This window comes from Salmo salar, chromosome 06, assembly GCF_965601325.2.
Source record: "Salmo salar chromosome 06, fSalSal1, whole genome shotgun sequence".
Classification (NCBI taxonomy): domain Eukaryota; kingdom Metazoa; phylum Chordata; class Actinopteri; order Salmoniformes; family Salmonidae; genus Salmo; species Salmo salar.
This window is the reverse complement of record NC_138296.1, coordinates 67,149,402-67,172,442: the sequence shown is the minus strand read 5'-3', so window position 1 is coordinate 67,172,442 and position 23,041 is coordinate 67,149,402. Positions and strand designations below refer to the sequence as shown.

The window sequence follows — 23,041 nt, the reverse complement described above, 5'->3', positions numbered from 1 at the left end:
GAATGTCGTTGTTTTTCATCATAACCCTGTATTTTTCCCTCCGCTCCCTGTTTGCTGTGTTCGCATTGTAGAAATGGCAGTGCATCCCATCCCTATCACCCCCAAGTCAGCTAGCCAGCAGTACATCCATCTGATGCTACTGCAGACTGTTTGTCACTGTCTTGTAATTTATTCATAGCTGCAACTGCAAGAAAAAGAATCAATACATTCTGACAGAGAAATGAGTTAGTGGCAGGGCATGAGATGCATCCATCTTTGGATTAGAGAGAATAAACAGTTGAAGTGATATTGAGGTTGAAGAGGCCATGCCAGGAAGCTGCTTTATTTTGGCCCCCTAAAGTGGAGTGAGCAGATTTAACCTGTTCCCTGCTGATGTGTTTTATGCCAAAGAGATAACTCTGACGTTGGTGACCAATGTGTTAGTCACTCCATACACCCACAAGGCAAACCATAGAACCCAAGTGAAATTATTTTCAAATGTTCCATGGAGGAAATGTATGTGTGCATGCCCTAGTGTGTGTGTGTGTGTGTGTGTGTGTGTGTGTGTGTGTGTGTGTGTGTGTGTGTGTGTGTGTGTGTGTGTGTGTGTGTGTGTGTGTGTGTGTGTGTGTGTGTGTGTGTGTGTGTGTGTGTGTGTGTGTGTGTGTGTGTGTTAACATACAGAGAGAGAAGCTACATTAACATGTAGGTTTAGAGTGCAGGCAGACAGTGACGTTATAACAGAATGAACCACCATAACACGTTGTACTGCACCCAAACTGTCACTCTGAAGCAACAAGATAGGAAATCATATTTATTCGATTTTCTCTGAGTGTACCTGCTTATGAAATCAAGCTGTGTTCACTGAGGCCTGGGGGCTGGTAAACTGTAGAATTAGACTGTAAATTAATTTATTTGTGAAAAGTAACAAATATCCTCTCATATCCCCTACATGCTTCTATACGTTTGCTGTCCTCCACATGAGAGATGCATATGAAAGTATATGTATGTATGATCTACTGCATAGGAAAAATAAAGCATGGAGGTCGGTGCATCCGTATGCCTACAGACAATTTACACCTTGCAGTTTATTCATTTGGCCCTAAATATCCTATAAAAAGGAAAGCTATGGAAATGACCTCCCTTGCTATTGCTAACATGACAAATAGTTTGAAAATATCGGAATTGGAACATAAATGAAAATGATGTATGGCGTCTGTATCGATGACATCCTTTCTGGGTTTCATCCCATTAATTGTTAGATTAAGCTAGGTTGAGATAAAGCTTGAAGAATGGAAATCTTGAATCCTTAGTTCTTAAATCCATTTTTGTTACATCCGTTAATTATATACTGTATACCCATTGATTCTTGAAGAAAATAAAATGCCTCAAGAGCTTAGTTCAACTATCATACCCCATCAGAACCCCAAAAATAAGCTGGTTTTACTTCAATGTTTGTACGCACCCAAGTCATTTCAACAATAACTAAAAAAGTGATGATGTTGAATCAACGTGGAAAACTGATTGGATTTGCAAAAAGTCATCAACATAAGGGAATTTCTTTTTTTCCACTCAACATCTAACCTAAATCCAATGGCAGGGTCACATTTTTGGTTGATTTCACGTTAGTTCACAACTCAACCAAATGTAAATCAAAACTAGACATTGAAATTACGTCTGTGCCCAGTGGGAATGTAAATGTTAACAAACACTGGTTATGGTTAAAACTACGGTTAAAACTACAATTTTGGTTAAAACTACAATTTTGATATCATGAATGGTCAGTCCTTGCATTCATAGCTTTTTCTGTGAATTTGAGTGCTTACATTTCTCTAGGCCCATTCCTCAGCTTTTTAACAAAACTGGGGGGTCACCGCTTTGCTATTGTTTCAATTAAGGACTCTAGCTTTAAGGTGGCATACTTAATTTTGACTGACATTAATGGTTATTAAACCGTTTTTAAAGTAAAACCCATAAAATCTTTGGAAAGTATTTGGCAGTAGGGCAGAAAAAGCTACATTAACTTGTTCCTTGTTCTGATGTTTATTAGGATTCTTGAAATTCTTATTGGATTCCTGCTGCAAGGCTGCTTGGCGATTGAATTTCTGTGGGGAGCAAATCAAGTTACTCCAGCAGACATTCTGAATGGCCTCCATATCCTCATAAGACATTGGTTCGATGGGTTCTCTGTGATTAATGTGGCGTAATTTGCAAGTCATCCATGCATTCACTCAAACCTTCACTCCAGGTGAGAGGAAAGGAGAGGGGGAAAGAATTTATGATTGAAGGAAGCAATCAAACAAGACATTGGTACTTTTATTAGCATAGAGTACACCTAGAAGCAGTCTGCACACTAACTCCAGGTTAAAGAGCACAGCCTGTTATTGAATATGTCCATTTGTCAAGACAAATGAGGTACACAGCTCTGGGTCTGATGGGCAGGCTTCTAGCAAGGCCAAACTACCATGTAGTTTATTCCCGGGGTGAGGAAAACTAGTTCTCTCAAAACACAGGCAAGGGCAATTTAGTTGCCTAACATCAATGGACCTTTGGCAGATAATTTATCTTTGGTGTATTCAAACTGATTGTGCGAGAGCATCTACAGGTGGCTTGTTGGAGAAAGGGTTTCAGGGCAGAACTGCCTTGGCTCATTTGGTTGTTGTAATTTATAGTTGCAAAGCCTTGCAAAAGTTCTGATAGAGAAATCTTCCCTTTTCATTGGCTTGGCATGTCCTGTCTATATAAAGAAGAAAGGAATGCCTCTGGTCAAGATGCTGTATATATTTGGCAAAATCTTATAAAAGTCTATCTAATAAAATAATGGCTATACAACATGTTACAAAGCTGAGCAACATGGACATCGTTTTTTTGGGGGCTTATTTTTAAAGGATGTATAGATATTCCGCTATCAAGTGTTATCATCGATCTTTACCATCATACGCATGTTTGGCTATAATATTTTCGGCAACTTGAATGCCTAATATGAATGAATGCCTAATATGAATGAATGCCTAATATGAATGAATGCCTAATATGGATATCTCCTCAATTATTCTTGTTTCCAAACTAATTTCAAATGTATGAATATGCCATTCATATGGCATTGCATAAACATTTTACAGCGGTTGGTCAGTGAAGCACATCATATGCAATACATTTTGCACATGAAGCTCAAGGGGGAAAGGAGGGTTTGAAAAATGTATGGTGGCAGGGAGACACGTTGTAAAGTGTTGGAGGTAATTGGTGCTCTGATATGGGTGCTTCATTTTCTAATTATTTTACAGTTAGTATATCAGGTCTAGTCCTTAGTGGCAAATATCTTTATGGAGATGTTTAGAAAATGCTATATCTTGTTGAATGATGATACAAAAATAGTCTGAATAGTCATAGTTCTCAAATTATATGTTTGCATCCAGTTTCTGTTTTGAGTTTTTGAGTGTTCTTGTGTTTGGGAGAATTAAAATTTCATTCCCATCAGCTTCTTGACAGCATTGACAGATTCTGTCAGTCTGAGACATGATCTTCTCCCAGTACCTCTTGTTATTGAAAATTAAACTTTAGAATCATCTCTTGTCTGATGTGAAAGAGATACTGCCTTCACAGGGCATACAAATCAAGCTTCAAGACCTGTCATACATGGGATATAGCACTTAATGTCCCTGTCAAAAGTGGGCATGCTAATGAGAATGGGTGAGTTTAATTCAAGCTGAGCTGTCAGAATGAAGATAAATATTCACGACTGGTGAAGAGGGATTGCACACTAGAGAAAGAGAGAGAGAGAGCGCGAATGAATGAGTGAGTGAGTGAGTGAGTGAGAGAGAGAGAGTTGTACTTTATTGAATACAAAACATGGATTAAATTCTCCTGCTCACATCACCCTAGTGAACGGACTGTAATAATACCAGTATAATCTTACATATCCTGTTGGAAATTCCTGTGATCATCCCACTGGAGCTCTGAGGGGATATGTGAGATCAGGATCTCTCATTTCTGTTAATTACGTAATCCCTTTGACCGAGTGTCTGGTTAAAATGAAATTAAGAAAACACAAGATGTGGTGGTCATCTGTTTTAGGTCAAGTGTCCAAATGTTTTACTTGGATTCATGCTGTGAATAAAACCAAGTGAAGTCTGAATTCTTAAGTCTTTATTTTCATGGCTTTTCATGAGTAAACTGAATTGTTACGCTGCTCTATGTTCGCTACATACGTCAGTCTGAGACTACCATCGTTGAAGTCGTTTGGGGATGTCAAAACAAGGGCTGTTGTACAAAAGAAAGTTGTACCAATAAGAGTATATAAGCCAGTGACACATTTTAAAAACGCCGCATTACCCACGTGTTCTGGCTCTGGCCCTACGCATCAGTTTCTGGGACTAATCAAAACTGTTAGAATGTGTTTGCGTTCTAGAAATCATCAGGGAGTAATTCAGATCCAGACTCATTGCGGAGAAGAAACTAGCGTCCGTGGGCATGGTGTAGAGTTAGGCCGGAGCAAGGAGTCTGGGTAGCCAGGCAAGAGTATGAGAGCATTTCCACTGATAAGTGTCCATATCAAGCAGTGACCACACACAGAGAAGTAATACATTCTAAGGCATTTGAAACTGGGTTTCAACCAACATTTACTATAGTGCAGCACATTCAAGTCAGGATACAATTGTAAGAAGACATCTCCACAGGTAAAAACAGCCTGACTCTAACTACCTTGTTGATGTCCCGTCAGTCCTCTGCAAAAATATAAAGTGTCACAGCACCAAACATTGGGAGTCCACCCCAACACAAAGCACTTTCTATCCTCCAGTTATGATATGAGGGGCTATGCTAGCATCCACAGCTCTCACTGTAAAACAAAATGCCTTTGTTATGAAAAACATTATCCATTCTCGGAATGTAAGACTTTCCCTGGCTTTTAAAACATGAAGAATGAATAGTTAGCTCTATCTTTGGTTCACTGCCTCACCCTTATTTTCCTCTCAAAATGTCTTCATTCAATAGCATCCAGATGGCAATGTTTGGTATATGCAGCCACTATTAGCCTCATAGAGTAAATATAACAATTATATATATGTTAAGTTCACGTTTGTCCTGACCTGAGTTTGTAGTCCCTTCCACTATTTTGTCAGAGCGCTGTCAGATGTTTGCAGGGGAGAAATGGCTATTGGTTCATCCGTAATAAATACCGTCCTACAATATGTATGTATGTTTTTGCCAGTGGTTACAAGCCTCCATTGTGATTATTTTGTGTGATACACAGTGTACAAGTAGCCCATGAGCAAAGACATCAATTTGGCTCCCCACTCCTAAGCAATGACAACACTGAAGCACAGATCATCAGCACAGGCCTGTACTCAATGCTGTGAAACATTTCAAGACAATCTTTTTCTAACACAGAATAAATATCTCAATTTCAGGAAATCCTGTCTGAGGCTCCCTGCTGAGAGTACATGCAGTTTGACCAGGTGTTTGTAGCTGTTCTGGTGCTGGTCTGGGAGTGGACCCCACAGAGCTGTACAGGCTCTCCCAGTGAGTGTGAGAGAGGGGTGTCTAGATCACGGGTGTTGGCCAGGGGTACCGCTGGCGTCTTTGCTGGCCCCGGTGCTTTTCACTGGGAAGGAGAGAGACGCGTGCTGTGGCCTTGTCTGGAGGGGCCAGATGGTCTGGCTTCAGATTTCATCTTCCTATGCTCCTGGGCAACCATACATACTTGTAGTGTGCAAAGAGCTGCATGGTAGGCTGCATGGTTTTCATAATTCAAATTGACATCCAGCATTGAAACTATATATCTACAGTATATCTTCATTCCACATATGGAATTGTTTAGTTTTTTTGCATTTTGTGTAACTTATTTTTTAACTTATTGTGTACGTAATGTTGCTGCTACCGTCTCTTATGGCCGAAAATAACTTCTGGACATCAGAAAAGTGATTACTCACCACGGACCGGAAGAAACTTTAACGAGTCCGACGAGAAGGATATCCTGCTTTCACTGGAACAGGCCCAGATCCATGCCTTTTGCGTGAAGAAAATACGCCGGAAAAGGGGACGCAGATCGGGGATCCTTCTGAGAAGCCAGAGGCGAGCGAGTAAACTCCCAATGCCTTCCATTCTCCTTGCTAACGTTCAATTGTTAGAAAATAAAATTGATGACCTACTATTAAGATTATCCTACCAACGGGACATTAAAAACTGTAACATTTTATGTTTCACCGAGACGTGGCTGAACGAAGAAACGGACAATATAGAGCTGGCGGGATTTTCCTTGTACCGGCAGAACAGAGACGTTACCTCTGGTCAGACGAGGGATGGGGGTGTGAGTCTTTTTGTCAAATACAGCTGGTGCACGATGTCTAATATTAAAGTCTCGAGGTATTGCTCGCCTGAGGTAGATTACCTTATGATAAGATGTCGACCACAATATCTACCAAGAGAGTTCTCATCTGTATTATTCGTAGCCATCTATTTACCACCACAAAGCGAAGCTGGCACTAAGACCGCTCTCAACCAACTCTATAAGGCCATAAGCAAAGAAGAAAATGCTCACCCAGAAGCGGCGCTCCTAGTGGCCGGAGACTTTAATGCAGGCAAACTTAAATCAGTTTTACCAAATTTTTACCAGCATGTCACATGTGCAAACAGGAAGGAAAGAAATCCTAGACCACCTTTACTCCACACACAGAGATGCATACAAAGCTCTCCCCGGCCCTCCATTTGGCAAATCTGACCACAATTCTATCCTCCTGATTCCTGCTTACAAGCAAAAACTAAAGCAGGAAGTACCAGTGACTCGCTCAATACGGAAGTGGTCAGATGACGCAGATGCTACGCTACAGGACTCTTTTGCTAGCACAGATTGGAATATGTTCCGGGATTCATCCAATGACATTGAGGAATAACCCACCTCAGTCATCGACTTCATCAATAAGTGCATCGATGACGTCGTCCCCACAGTGACTGTACGTACATATCCCAGCCAGAAGCCATGGAGTACAGGCAACATCCGCATCGAGCTAAAGGCTAGAGCTGCCGCTTTCAAGGAGCGGGAGACAAATCCGGACACTTATAAGAAATCCCGCTATGCCCTCAGACGAACCATGAAACAAGCAAAGCGTCAATACAGGATTAAGATTGAATCCTACTACACCGGCTCTGACGCTCGTCAGATGTGGCAGGGCTTGAAAACTATTACGGACTACAAAGGGAAACCCAGACGCGAGCTGCCCAGTGATGCGAGCCTACCAGACGAGCTAAATGCCTTTTATGCTCGCTTTGAGGCAAGCAACACTGAAGCATGCACGAGAGCACCAGCTGTTCTGGATGACTGTGTGATAATGCTCTCGGTAGCCGATGTGAACAAAACCTTTAAACAGGTCAACATTCACAAAGCCGCTGGGCCAGATGGATTACCAGGACGTGTACTCAAAGCATGCGCGGACCAACTGTCAAGTGTCTTGACATTTTCAACCTCTCCCTGACCAAGTCTGTAATACCTACATGTTTCAAGCACACCACCATAGTCCCTGTGCCCAAGGAAGCGAAGCTAACCTGCCTAAATGATTACCGCCCCGTGGCACTCACATCAGTAGCCATGAAGTGCTTTGAAAGGCTGGCCATGGCTCACATCAACAGCATCCTCCCAGACACCCTAGACCAACTCCAATTCGCATAAAGCCCCAACAGATCCACAGATGACGCAATTTCAATCGCACTCCACACCGCCCTTTCTCACCTGGACAAAAGGAACACCTATATGTGAGAATGCTGTTCATCGACTACAGCTCAGCGTTCAACACCATAGTGCCCACAAAGCTCATCACTAAGCTAAGGACTCTGGGACTAAACACCTCCCTCTGCAACTGGATCCTGGACGTCTTGATGGGCCGCCCCCAGGTGGTAAGAGAAGGCAACAACACGTCTGCGACACTGATCCTTAACACTGGGGCCCCTCAGGGGTATGTACATAGTCCCCTCCTGTATTCCCTGTTCACCCACGACTGCGTGGCCAAACACGACTCTAACACCATCATTAAGTTTGCTGACGACACAACAGTGGTAGGCCTGATCACCGACAACAATAAGACGGCCTATAGGGAGGGGTCAGAGAACTGGCAGTGTGGTGCCAGGACAATAACCTCTCCCTCAATGTGATCAAGACAAAGGAGCTGATCGTGGACTACAGGAAAAGGCGGGCCGAACAGGCCCCCATTAACATCGACGGGGTTGTAGTGGGGCGGGTCGAGAGTTTCAAGTTCCTTGGTGTCCACATCACCAACGAACTATCATGGTCCAAACATACCAAGACAGTTGTGAAGAGGGCACGACAAAAACCTTTTCCCCCTCAGGAGACTGAAAAGATTTGGCATGGGTCCCCAGATCCTCAAAAGGTTCTACAGCTGCACCATCGAGAGTATCCTGGCCGGTTGCATCATCGCCTGGTATGAAACTGCTTGGCATCTGACCATAAGGCGCTACAGAGGGTAGTGCGAACGGCCCAGTACATCACTGGGGCCAAGCTTCCTGCCATCCAAGACCTATATAATAGGTGGTGTCAGAGGAAAGCCCATAAAATTGTCAGAGACTCCAGTCACCCAAGAAATAGACTGTTTTCTCTGCTACTGCACGGCAAGCGGTACCGGAGCGCCAAGTCTAGGACCAAAAGGCTCCTCAACAGCTTCTACCCCCAAGCCATTAGACTGCTGAACAATTCATAAAAATTGCCACCGGACAATTTACATTGACACCCCCCTCTCTTATACACTGCTGCTACTCGATGTTTGTTACCTATGCATAGTCACTTCGCCCCCACCTACATGTACAGATTACCTCAACTAGCCTGTACCCCTGCATACTGACTTGGTACCGGTGCCCCCTGTATATAGCCTCGTTATTGTTATTCTTATTGTGTTACTTTTTATTATTACTTTTTATTTTAGCCTACTTGGTAAATATTTTCTTCTTCTTGAACTGCACTGTTGGTTAAGGGCTTGTAAGTAAGCATTTCAAGGTAAAGTCTACACTTGTTGTATTTGCACGTGGAAAATAAAGTTTGATTTGATTTGGAAAATGTCTCCTTGAGATGACATTTGTATTCACACACAGAATATGTTCTAACATGGTAGTTCCCTAAAGATGATCAAACATACAGTAGCATCTCTCATCTGAACAACCAGGATGACCAGACCAGCTCTTTTATAACCCAGATCTGCACCGATCATGTCATATGAATTGTTCTTTTAAATTTAGAATGACTCTTTAGACTGGCCTATGTCTCTATATTATATTGGGGAGATTACTACAACTATAATTGCCTATTACTTTTTACATTATTATCAGAGGGACCGCAGATGATTTACTCTCCAAATCAACGGTAAAAGATAATCATGCTAGGGTAGTTAGTAGAAATAACTAAGGTTCTGTTATCCGAACACCTGCAGCGTATAATTTATCTGCACCACATAAAACAAAAGAAATTAGTGACAATTAAATGTGTCTGAAGGCGCTTTGTTTTTCCAGAGCCACTTTTTCATTTTGACAGAATGCGTGTCTGTGCAAAGATGAACTCAATGACACACCACACTGGTTTTAAAAAGTAAGATAACATCTTCAGTAGGCGTTCAGTACAATTACTGAAGTGCTGCCACTACTCAGAATAAATTCATAGACTTATGAAAAGTGCAAGAGCATTTGTGACATTTACACTCACTATATACTTTATACAGACATTGTTATTGATTGATTTGGTGGTTGTCCATTTCATATTGATTAAAATCACATCCATTTTCAAATCTTAGGTTATTGCCAAAATCATGTCTAGTTTAAATGTAGCTGGACCTTGAATAATAATAATTTACTGGGTGCTTATGTCATATTTGTACAAGTGTGTATTATATGCATGTGTTTTTTTGCATTTCCCAACTCCCCCTGAGACACCCTCGGAGAGTGGGGTCACGGCCAGGGTCAGCCATTACAACAGCGACCCTGGACCCTGGATTCAAACTAGCGACCTTTCGGAGTCATCAGGCATTGAAATGTCTTGATGGTTGATATTTCACTGCACCAGCTGAGACTTCCTCGACCGAGGAACGCGCCCTGGTGTACTCTGACATTTTCTTGGGAGAGCTAAAGGACACCACTCGAGGGACAGTATTCAGAGCTGGTTCTGCTCTTTTTATTGATTGACCCAAATATGTTGTGAGTTCCTCGACATGGCGCTTCTTCTCCCCCAATGGCACCAGCGGTGGCAACACGAGAAATCAATTTACACCATGGCTGAAATGCAGCAGGCCCCTTTGCGCAACAGAGGCGAGAAGTACCCTGATCCTCCATGTAATGCAGTAACCTCACAGCTTCAGTGCATCCATACACTCTCCAAGTCCTCATAATGCAGTAAAGCTACCCTGAGAAGAGGCATGCATTTTTAGCACCAGAATAGTTTATCATTGGAAAATAATAGAGGATGTATTGTTTATGCTTGTGGTGGTTTTATTCAGTGTAAATAATATAAATCAGTTATATAACCCAACTCCCTCAAATCCAATTTTGCAAGGTTTTCAGTGACAAATGCAACACATCACATTTTCTGTCACTTTTACCTTACTTTCAGCATAATATAGTTTACTTGCTTTGCTTGTTCTTCCATTTCTGATGGCATCCATGTGGTTACGACAAAGATGTGTTGTTTTTAGTGCTATCAAACATCAGTCTTTAAAGTGCTAAATTAGCCGGCAGGGTGTACTAATGCATTCCAATCTTTTAGAGTACATTCTGGGGTTTGAACTATGAAGGTCAATTAAAGTAGAGCACTAGAGAAATGACAGTGTGGCATTACAACCAGCTTGTCAATTCTGCATGTACTGTATGTCTTCAAACCACTCTGTTCATGTAATCTGCACTCCAGTCACAGATAGGACAGACTATCGCTGGGTGTGTCCCCACTTCAGCAAGCGGTATGTCTGAGTATGAATTCATCCTTTGCCCGATAGGATGTTCTGCTACCTGTTCCACCCTACTGTTTGTTGGAAGACTCTCTGGATCAAGTGGGTTTAGCCTAGATGTTGTTGAGCTTAATTATGGGGAATATCACAACTTTGAGTACAAGCAGATGGCCGTCAAACAAAACAGCACATTATTTCACTGATGTTTACGCTCAAAAACCATTAATCAAGTATCCAAACAAAAGAAACTACCGAAGTGGCCACAGATGGCTGTTGGATATTTTCTCATTTTATGATGTGTGGCTGACTGGCTGGATGTGTCATTGAAACAAATAAACATAACTGAGAAAATGTTCTACCTGAATTCAACAGGTTGGAACATCAGATTAGACATATGTGCTACATTATTCGATTTTTGATTCAGTTAACGTCTTTGGATTTTACATCACTATTTCAAATAGAATTCTTGCAAGTCAAATTCTTTTCTGAGAGTGAAAACTATTCCTATCAGTATATCAAGAATCCCAAAACTATGTGGATCTTTTTTACAATGCACCAAATAACATGACAGGTGTATGAGTTGATCCCTTTCAGAGGACAATATCACACCTCTTAATGCAGAGGAAAATAGGGGCAGTAGCAATACTACTTTTGACCAGTCAGATACTTGTCACAGTCAGTGTAAATGACATGCCAGATACATTTAAAATGGGATACCTTACATCCTAAGGCACCATTATCAAATGAAAAAGTCCAATCATGTTGGTGTCATGAACTCATCTGGTCGAATGTGATTTTTAACAAAAAGTAGTGTTACGCGGAGTGGAACAAGGAAACCCAAGAGCAGACTCAGACAAGGAGACTGGGATGAAGTAACCGAGGTGTTTATTGAAACACGGGGGAGATGGAGTGCAGGCCAGGGGAAGCAAGGGGCGGGTTGCAGGAATCCAGGTGCGGAGGCTGAGGCTGGAGCGAGAGGGGTTGGGACAGGGTAAGCAGGTCTGGACGGGAATCCATGGGAGCAGTAGAGTGGGGAATCCAGGGCAGAGTAGCAGGATGAGGAGATGTGGGACTGGAGACAGGGACCAGAGTCAGAGCGGGCAGAACTGTAGCAGAGAGGAAAACTGTGTCAGGCAAGGAAAACAGGCACAACAGGATCTAGATAGTAACAAACAGCTACAAACGTGGACTGACTGAGCAGAGATTACAATCTGGCAGTGTGGAAGTGACAAGACTGAGTATTTGTAGAGTTCTTGATTATGGACCAGGTTGCAGCTGGTGGGGATCTGCTCTGACTCCAGCACACCTGTCTCCGCCCACACAAATCACACACACAGAGAGAGGGAGAGGAAGAGAGAACTGGGGGAGTGACGGCAGGTCAAGGAGACACAGGATGAGCAGTAGAGGGCGTGGCAGGAGCAGATGTAACAAGTAGCCGGCAAGAGATGAAATGAACATAGTGCATTAGTGAGTCAACCAGTGTTGTTTTGATGAATTCAATCTTTGTATGGAGTTTGAAGTGGTTCATCCTCACCTGACTCCAGGAGGCCTTAATGAATCAAAGACATGTTTTCTTGGAACATCTCATCAACATTCTGTCTGCTCTCTCTCAAATCGTATGTGTACTCTGATAACTTTGTGTTTCAGAAATTATTTATACAGCTAATGGGAAAGGAGTTGGGAAGGTGGATCAATATTTCATGAGGGATATTTATTTTGTCAAGACTGAGGCAGACACACAGGACCCAAATCGCTACTTTGTTTTTAATAATCTGTTAACCCAGGAGACTGCCAGAGGAATCTCAACAGAACAACCGCATTGATAAAAGGCCCCTCAATCCATATGTAATTCAGTTTAAAACATCAGTACTTTGTCTTGCTTTACAGTTTCCAAAACAGTCTAGTCTTTTGCCCCTCCATTAAATATGGGTATTGCACTGTAATACTGTGCGAGACAAGACAGCATCATTCTCAATTTATCCATTATTGTTTGCTTGACATTTTTTTCAAGACTGTAAAAAACCAAGACTCGAGCAGTGGGTTTGTGAGATCATGCTGCACTGTATTTTTTTCTTGACTTCAATATCATGTGCCTTGCAGCACATTCCATAACCATTCAAATATATATTCTAAGTTTAGGCCTATCTAAAACTTTGTGTGTAAATCCCTTTCAAAATTCTTACAAGACCCAGTCCTGCTTATCTTGAAGGTAAACACAATTTCACCGGATTGTATCAGAGCAACAAGGTCAGGTTTTAGGCCAGCAGGACTGTTTGCAGGGAAAATTGTTCTCACTGTCCCACAGAGTATATAGTTAGCAATCCAGAATCAACCGCAGGTAGACCACAGGCTAGTGTCCCTGCACCTATGGGAATCTCACTGGCAATCTGCCTCGCTTACAGCCTCCCATGACCTGATTAAACAGGACCTTCCCAGCATTACCGTTCATGGGGGACACGTTCAAAGCCCTATTCGTGTAGAGTGAAGGAGGGATGAATGTGGGCACTTTGTCACAGGTGAGAGGAAGCTTCACAAGGCTCTCTCATCCGGCAGCAGTACTGAATGTGCACTGTGCTTGGGTGATACAAAAAAAAAATAATCCCAAAGTGGATCCAAATCCTGCCTTACAGATACATTCTCATTAGGTATGTTTTAATGGTCACCCCCTAGGACATCCTTATCAGTATGGCTGGAAGACACGGGCACAGTGGGGTAGAATAATAATTTTCTTATGAACCGAGCTCCGGGTGATGTCCATCACATACAGTACCTCTGAACCTAGAGGGTGTCAATGCTTGTTCTCAGGACAGTATTAAAACCTGAAACCTTCAACTGTCACCAGGGGTTGCTGAGAAGCACCAGGAGGAAGCTGGTACAGGCTTTATCACATGATTTCCTCACCAGATGATAGAGGACTATATTTGCCAGAAAGGATACAGCGGCTGTGGAAACAGATGTATATATTATAGAATGAGCCAAATATGTGAATTGCTAATGGTGTGGTTTAATATCCTAGACAGTTGCATAAGAATTACACAATAATAACTAAAGGATTTTCAGTCAGGTAGGTAGTGCATTCCTGCAGTAAAATCTCAAAAATGAAAAAATTGTTCACAGAGCATTCTAAAGCAGAAAGAATGAGTAGCACTGAGCTGAACTTATAACATGTTGGTGAATGGACACTGCTCTACAGATTGACACACAGAGCTTGTCTAAACATGCAGGTCCAACACGGACACCAAGATGACAATGATGTATGGCCTCTGTGTAATAAACCACCCAAAAACAATGCACTGAATATTTTTCGATCAGCTCCTAAACAGCACCTGACGGCTGGCAGGCTTTCACACTGCCTTATACTGAATACACTAATGTATATGGCTCTGGGACAGACTTTCATTCGTCACTCCAATACCCTGTTGCTGTGTTTGCATTCTTGATGTATGTATACAATATTTATTCCTCTGAATTAAAAGACTTATGGAGACATTATGCCTGACGTGAATAGTTAATTGCTCTTAACCAAGACAATTCCGTCTTGTTGGATATTATTTTCATTCACAGTTGTGATCTAGATCAATGGAATCAACTCACTTGGACAAACAGCAAGTACTGTAATTGTGCACAAATACTGTGGGTATTTGTTATTTGATAGCACCTGATTTGTCTTGAAACCCACTTGCGGTTCCGCTGACCTGTAGCTGTTACTGATAGAGCTGAGATGCTCCACTGAGCTCTCTGTTGCCCTGAGGATGGTGAGCTCCCATGTGGGCTGATCCCTACTGTCCCTGGGCCACTGCTCTGCCATCAGGGCGTATAACATGCACCCCAGACGGCCAGCATATACTGTATAACCCTTGGGGCCAACCTCTGTACTATAGTTTACCTGCCACAATATATATCTTCAGGTCAGCTGATGGTCACTTAGCACCAGTTCCTGAGAGCTCTGAGGCACGGCTGATGCTATCATCCCATTGGAGGGAGATGGGGTAGTTAAGGGTCAGCTAGCAGCCACAGCTGAGACCTTTGACCAATGAGGAAATCCTGCTGGCCACACATAATGGACAGGTTGAGGAAACAGTGTGAGCATAAACAGCCTTCCAATGCAACACTACAGGGGAACATTCACAACAGTGGTGGTTGTTTAGACCCAAAGGCAGTAGTGAGTATTCCTCTCAGTAGAGCAGAACGGAGATGATTCAGCTTCTTTCTGTAAGTGTTGACAAAATGCTCCCTCATAGCATCATAGCGGTGGTGCATGGCCTACCCTTGTGCCTGTGGTCATGGCTTGATAAGCCCAATGAACCCATACGTGGGGCAGAATGCAAAAGTAAAATGGGATTTTCACTTGAGCACACAGAATATTATAAAATGTATCATTCAGGCACTAAATAGAACTCTCAAGTTACCACATTTCATGCAAAAATAATTTGCAAGTCAGTGTTATTTTATGTGGATCGATTTCAACTGAGTGTTATTACATGTTGTGAACAGATGTTCAAGTCCGCTTGTACAGATTTCAATGCATGTACATTTGATTCTGCCATACATTACCTTTGAACATAAATAAAAATAGACAATAATTAATTTACCACCTGTTGATCTCGCTTACCAACAGTTACACTCACGAGGACAGTGATCCAAGGCTTTTTGAATTATGCATAGATTTTTTTTTGCTACATCTCAGGCCACAAGATGGCATCATTTATTGCATTTGAGCTGATACGTGAAACGTACTCTTAGCACCTCTATCACTAATTGATAGAGCTTAAATGAACTGTTCTAATTATATTTCAGAATTATAATTCAGAATGACAATTTTGAATAGTTTCTTCAAAAGTACCATGCATCATGAGCAATCAATTAATCTAACAATCTTTATTTGAATCAACATTAGCAACTTCCTGTATAAACACGTTGTGTATCTAATGAAGCCAGCTGTAACAAGTTGAACTGTTAAAGTACACTTACCAATAAATCAAAAAACAATATTGAAATCCAATAAAAATTATAGAACAATATCCAGCGAGCATAACATGGCATCAAGCAAAGGTCAGCATCTCTTTAGTCATCCTTTAAGTGTCAATAATATGCTAAATAAAAACGTTTAACTTTCACTATGTTATACATGTGGCATTCCCAGATCTCCTTATGGTTTATTTAATAGACTTGCAATGAATCCCGCTGAATGTCTCGTGGCTTAAAAGATTTGGAAATGCATTATAACCTCCCTGAAAGCTTGGAGCACATACTACAAGCTGTCAAGCTTGTGACACATTTACAAGTAAATCTCTAGCATGGGGTGTTGCTAAAGTCATAGCGAACTACAACGATGACATACTGGACCATATTACAGAGTTATTACATTATTATCACACATTTCTATGCATTATCATCATCATTATGAATCAGCCATTGAATCATCTACTCAACATCTAGTTCTCAGTCTGTGCATTCCGGATTCACTCAAATAGGCTATAGCTACAGGAAGACATCATAGAATATGTTGTTAAGGTTGAGATAGAAAAACGCATGTGCAGGTGTGCATCTGCAATATTTCAAGCACACCCCTAAATAGTTAATATGGGCGACTGATACAAAAAGGGGCTCTGGGCACGTCATGAGTAGACTACCATACACCACCAACTTCTGATAGCATGCTTTCTTATCGAATAGCTATAGTTGCTGCCAACGCCTCTTGAAATGATCGACGCTTCCACCATCCATTTCCATTGCTCACCGCGCATCCTCTACCAATAACCGCGGTCGGAGGCGCAGCCTCTCGTTGTGGGAGGTTCATCGCATGGTCCTCAGCTCTGAATGAGAGTGGAGGGGGATGCAGAAGGATTCGTAAACTCCACAGGACCCGTGGAATATGTAGAATGAGCCCCTATCTGCGAACTGTGGTTGTATTCGTAGTGGTTCACAGCCCGGTGAATGAAAGACGGAGAGATTGCAGCTTGACGCACTACATTACTTTGGAGTAGATTTGACGCGTGATCGTTGCAAGATTCTGTGCTCGACTGCCGACTGTTGAGGCGCGTGTCGTTCAGGTGACACACACACGGTTAACTTTACGGACTGTGTATCATTTATCTACGATCTAATCGGGAGCAAGTGGATGTAGTCTACATGGGATCCCTAAAATGACGATCATGTGGATTTATTGAACTGTCACTCATTATTTCTGCGTGCATTTATAGAGATTGAGAAAATAACCCCATAAATAAATCTCAGTAGAAATTCATGCACGCTTTGTGAATCTGACTCAGTTGGATAGACATAATCATGGACTGTCATCAGACGAAGAATGTGCCAATGCATTGTATGATCCACAATCGTAGCGATTGGAATTGACATAGCCAGTCTACGCGGGCCGGAGAAGTATGGAGAGACGGGTCTAGATTCACTGGTTCGGATTCACGCGTTAAGAGCGCACTTTGGAAACTAGTGTTTTGCTCGGAAACTTTTATGCCGGAGTCCGACGCACACAAAGATGACAGCAAACCGCTGTAAACACCACTATAAAATTGCATGAACACAGAAAATATAGGTTTCTAAGTAAATCATATGGGGGCTTGCTTATGGAAATACACTCGATCAATTGCTTATGATAAAAACAATACCTTTTAGCGGTAAATGTAATGAGCATGGAATGAGTCTCCCATATGGGAAGGTGACCTTTATCGCAAGTGATGACATGTTCATCAAGAAGTGCGACTCAGAGGCCCTTGAGAATTAAATAACAGTATTTTGCATGATTTCTCTGGGATATGATGTAAAAGTACCACATTCTACTTTCTAGGTAAGGAAAAAAGTGACCCTTCATCGGATGGCTTCCAATGCCTCTCCAACTTTGGCTTTTATCCACACGAATAATGATTTCTGTTAGTTAAGTGGCCCCAAAGCTATTCGGATCATTTAGGATGCTGTGTTTACATCGTGTTCATCCGGGTGAGAGGGCATCAATCAACGCTGGAAGCTTCGAAAACCAACAGTATCGCAGGTGTTTGTTACAAAAGGTAGGGCACATGTTTTCACTGATACATTACTTAATTCACCAAACATTTGGTTTTCCTTCGAAGTTGAATGAAATTGATAATGAGTGACCTGAAATAATTCATTATTAGACTTTTGTCGAATTGCTTTGGCGTTAGCCTCGTCCCCGCAGGCTAATTGCGCATGGGTGGAAGTGTCTGAACAATATTGCTTTGGTGTGGCACTAGCTACAGATTGTTACATCAGATAATGTGTTAGAAGGAAACATTTTTGTGATCCATAACTGGGTGTTACAGGTTTGCCTATACAAAACATTGCCAGAGATTGTTCAACTAACCAGTTATTGGCGATTCGTTCTTGAGTCGGGCAAACATGTATCTTCTAAAATGTCCTGTCCAGTTGCAGGTGGTGCGTTTTGAATTTAGAAAATGCTCCATTATTTAAAAAAATGTATTATTATTATTATTTTTGCTCCATGAAGTAATCCGACAATGTGTACACCTCCATCTTGTCTATTTCAAATCTCATTGATTGAGACAGGTGGGTCCACCCCAAAGGGCTGCATGTCTCGATGATGGTCACCTGTCTCAGTCAATGAGAGAAGATTTGAAATAGACAAGATGGTGGCATACACATTGGACTACTTCATGAAGCACAACATTTATTTATTTGAACAGCATTTTCTAAATTCAAACGCACCATCTGCAACTGGACACTGACATTTTTGGCTGAATCGAGAATGAAGATAGTATTGCAAATACAAGGGTAGTTGAAAAATATGTGGTGAGATTTTGTATAGGCAAACCTTTAATGGCCAATAATGGATACCAACAATCTTTGTTACACCAGATAATGTGATATGACCAATCTGTAGCTAGTGTGGAACCATTGATTCTAATCATCAGACAATATGAATATTGATTTGTCTCAAATGTGCTGTAAAACAAGAAGCAAACACTGTCAGTGATACCAAATGCATCTCTTGTCTCTGCAATCCATCATAATGGTAATCTCTGATTATCTGAAACGGAGTCCAGTTATAACGTGATTTTCACGCTTTCTGTTCTATCTTGTGCACACAGTGACTCAGACCAGCAGCATGCTTACCTGTGGATAAGAGTGAGCCCCGTGGGTTGAGTGTGGACCCCCACGTCCTCCCTGCTCCTTCTCCTGCCTCGGTTCCCATCATCTTCAGCCCTACTGTCCACATGCAGGCCAAGAAGAGGTACCTGGTCGTGTCTCTAGGGGCCTGTCTTCTTCTGGTTGCCTACCTGTGGGGACTTCAGATTGGGGAGTTCCATCATCAAAACCACCACCAGTACCTCTTCAGAGTCGCCCAGAGCCCCGGCCTCAGCCTGCTCAGACAGCGTTGGCCTGAGTGGACCCACCCGCTCAACACCTACCTGGAGGACGGAGAGCAGGAGGCAGACAGCCCTCTGCTCCACCACCAGCACACCTCTCCCAGGGAGAGGCGGGAGATCCGCAACAACATCTACAAGAGCAGGAGATGCCGCATGGACACATGCTTCGACTTCAGCCGCTGCCAGAGGGGGTTCAAGGTGTACGTCTACCCCCTGCTGAAGGGGGAGACGGTGTCTGAGAGCTACCAGAAGATCCTGACAGCTGTCGAGGATTCCCGCTTCCACACCACAGACGTCAACGAGGCCTGTCTGTATGTGCTGGGCATTGACACTCTGGACCGGGACCAGCTGTCCAGCCAGTACATTCACAATGTCAAGGCTAAAGTACAGAGCCTCCCAACGTGGAATGACGGGAGGAACCACCTCATTTTCAACCTCTACTCTGGCACCTGGCCATATTACACGGAGGAGCTGGGCTTTGATATTGGCCAGGCCATTTTGGCCAAAGCCAGCATTGATATGGATAATTTTAGGCCATACTTTGATGTGTCCATTCCTTTGTTTTCAAAAGACCATTCCCAAAAAGGAGGGGACAAGGGTTATTTGACACTCAAAAATGTCCCTCCATCAAGGAAATATTTACTGGTTTTCAAAGGGAAGAGGTATCTGACTGGTATCGGTTCAGAAACCAGAAATGCTTTATATCATATTCACAATGGGGAAGATATCATTCTACTGACCACCTGCAAGCATGGGAAGGACTGGGAAAAGCATAAGGATGCAAGATGCGACCGGGACAATGAAGAATACTCCAAGTAAGTTCCCCTCTTGTATGTCCTTTCGCTGGTTTCACGTATTTCAAAATGGTATGTTTCTCACTCTACAGCACGAGATGTAGACTGACAGTCTGACACAACATATCAAGGGGTTAATCCCTATTTCTGGATGACACATTCCTAGCAGCGCTGTGGATATTATCAAAGTACAGTTGCTCATCCATGTTAGTTGGATTATCCTGACACGTTGTTTTTCCTCTCAATGTTTGCATCCAGTTTTACTTTCATATCTTTCTACAGTTTACAGTATCTACCATTATTTTAAAGCAGGTTTGTTTGTTACAGGTTGGGTGTGATGCTGTTTTAAAATAAGAAAAATACTTTAGAATACCCATGAGAGTACTGCTAGTCTGCTATAGAGTCAAACTATATTATTTTGCTCTGCAGCCTGAGTAAAAGCACAGTGCAACACACTTGAGAGATCTGTGTACAAAAAAACCCTCGCTGCATAACAACTCGGCATCAACAGCAGACAAATGAAAGGAGTTTGTAAGCAGTTGAGCAAAACGTTATGGGCCGGGTAGAGGAGTTCAGGATGACAGGAATGTACAGTACCAGTCAAAAGTTTGGACACACCTACTCGTTCAAGGGTTTTTCTTTATTTTGACTATTTTCTACATTGTAGAATAATAGTGAAGACATCAAAACTATGAAATAACGCATATGGAATCATGTAGTAACCAAAAAAGTGTTAAACAAATCAAAATGTTTGATGTTTGACATTCTTCAAAGTAGCCACCCTTTGCCTTGACAGTTTTACACACTCTTATTTTTTTTATCGGCATGTATCTAAAAACATGTTTAAAAAAAATAATCATACTCTCATATGTTGTAGCTTAGACCGTATTTCACATCATCTGAGGTTTTTGTGTTGTGCCCGCCATCAGTTCAGACACGGCGTGCTCTTGAATACAGGGTGGGTGTCACTTCAATCATGGAAATCATTTATGGAATGGACCTATCCATTTAGAGCACTGCAATTTAGCTGGTACACCATTTGACATTTTTGTTGTATTGAAACATCTAATTGCCACCACAAAGACGAGCCTCAAATGGCAACTTGAATGGTAATGCGTTTTCTATCTACATTTCAATAGGTTTCCTATGGAGGATTGACAGTATCATTTAAAACAACAGATATTCCCATTCAAGTCAACGTTATCTGATGTGTGGACATCCAACCATCTTTGTGGTACCATTTTGAAAGTTTGAAATTTCAATTTTATTCCCATTTTTAGAACATTTATCAGCCAAAACATGACACCCACCCTGTATTCAAGAGCATGTTGATTTAACCGATGGCGGGCACAAAAACCTCAGATTATGTGAAATACGGTCTAAACTACAACATATGCAAATAGGGAAAAAAATAAGTATATGTGTTTTAAGATGATTGACATTAAAGGTTTAAATATGACAGTTTCTATTACAAAACATTATTTTCAAGAAATAATACAATAGTTTGACAGCACTGTAAGCTTTTAAATTATATCAAGCTCAACCGTTTATCTTTTCCAGTGATGAAAACAACATGCATGTCTATAGGTATGGTGGGGTTTTCAAAATGGGTCAATTTTAAGCACCTTTATCTCTGGAATGTTTTGGCATTCCGGTCCAAAAAGTAAATTTCTGAGCACTCCTTCAGTGGGCAAATATGTATGGATGGTTTCATTCAAATCAACGGGGGGTGCTGTCAATAAGCTATTAAATTCCCCAAAACGAAACCATGTGACTGTTTAAACTTGCCTCATTTAACCTGGATCGACATGGGAAGCACTGACTCCCATTGTATCAGGCTCTCCTGATTTGTTTTGTATGGCTGGGTTTTTCCCCGCTTGCCATTGTTGCAGGACGGGCATGTTTGTGCAGTGAAGACAATGTTATCACTGGTAATGCTCAGTCTTACGTACATTTTTAACTTACATTCCAGCCCTCACTGTTATTTCACTGCCTGGCTCGCCCTCATTGGTTATTAGTATGAATGAATGTCCCACAGGTGTTTTTAGAATGGTCAGATAGTTGAAGTGTGGAACACATCCTGTTAGATCTTTTAGGGGGGTTTTATTACAGTTCAGGCTCTGTGCCAAATCATATCACAAAACTTTGTTTGATTTTGACAGCTGGGCTCATCTGGAAATCGGTAATATTAAACATCAGATTGCCTCCATCTTAAAAATATCTTCAAGCTCACAAAGAGAAAGATTGAATAGCACTGTTTGAAGAGAAACAGATGTGGCCTACAGTAGAAATCCAAAAGATTGATAACCAAAGATATCAAATAACACTCTGACAGTTACAAAACATTCCACAATATTTTGTATATCAATACAGATACATTGTGGGCAACACAAGGTACCCACTTGAAAATACTCACTGTGTGAATAAAATTGAAGGGGATTTCAAAGCCTCAGTCAGAAGAGTCAATAATTGGCTACCAATTGAATTAAACCAAGGCTGAGGAATCGAGGACGATCCCACCCTGTGCTGGGCAGCCATGGATTGAAGTCAGATGATTTCACTATACTGCGATAACATCCCCAAGAACCCCACACGACAGGCCCACGTGTCTCAGTCACAGTTTAGATATGAGGACGCAACGTTCCTATTTAACATGGAAGATTTACATCATGACACTTATTTCATTATCAAAATGGTGTGGAAGAAGTCATCAAAGCTTGTGCGTCTCAGAAGCCAGTCAGATTTATTTGTCTGGTCCTTGTTCTTTTCAGCCTTAGGCTAGAGAGACCCTGCTGATAAGATGTATAGATAGGCTCTAAATTAGTTTCTCACTGTTGGGTGCTTTCTGCAGATCCATCACCAGCCATGCAAGTAACGGTCCTCCGACAGTGTTTTAATTACAGACTACAATTTAACATGTTGTTCCCCAGCCTTGCTAGCAGTGAAAAGGTCTAGACTAGTTCCTGCTATTACTGTAAAC

At 41.9% G+C, this 23,041-nt stretch overlaps 1 protein-coding gene across 2 annotated transcripts in view; it reads left to right on the top strand.

Annotated features, from left to right (window-relative positions):
- Positions 1 to 16,571: 16,571 nt before the first annotated feature.
- Positions 16,572 to 23,041, top strand: part of LOC106607809 (exostosin-1) — a 253,228-nt gene continuing 246,758 nt past the window's right edge. Inside the window, exons 1-2 of one of the 2 annotated variants that reach the window (XM_014205176.3) lie at positions 16,572 to 17,929; positions 18,989 to 20,082. In XM_014205176.3, the coding sequence (XP_014060651.1) occupies positions 19,115 to 20,082 (968 nt within the window). In that variant the 5' untranslated portion in view covers positions 16,572 to 17,929; positions 18,989 to 19,114. The remainder of the gene's footprint in view (positions 17,930 to 18,988; positions 20,083 to 23,041) is intronic. The other variant, XM_082976877.1, reaches the window with a different exon arrangement.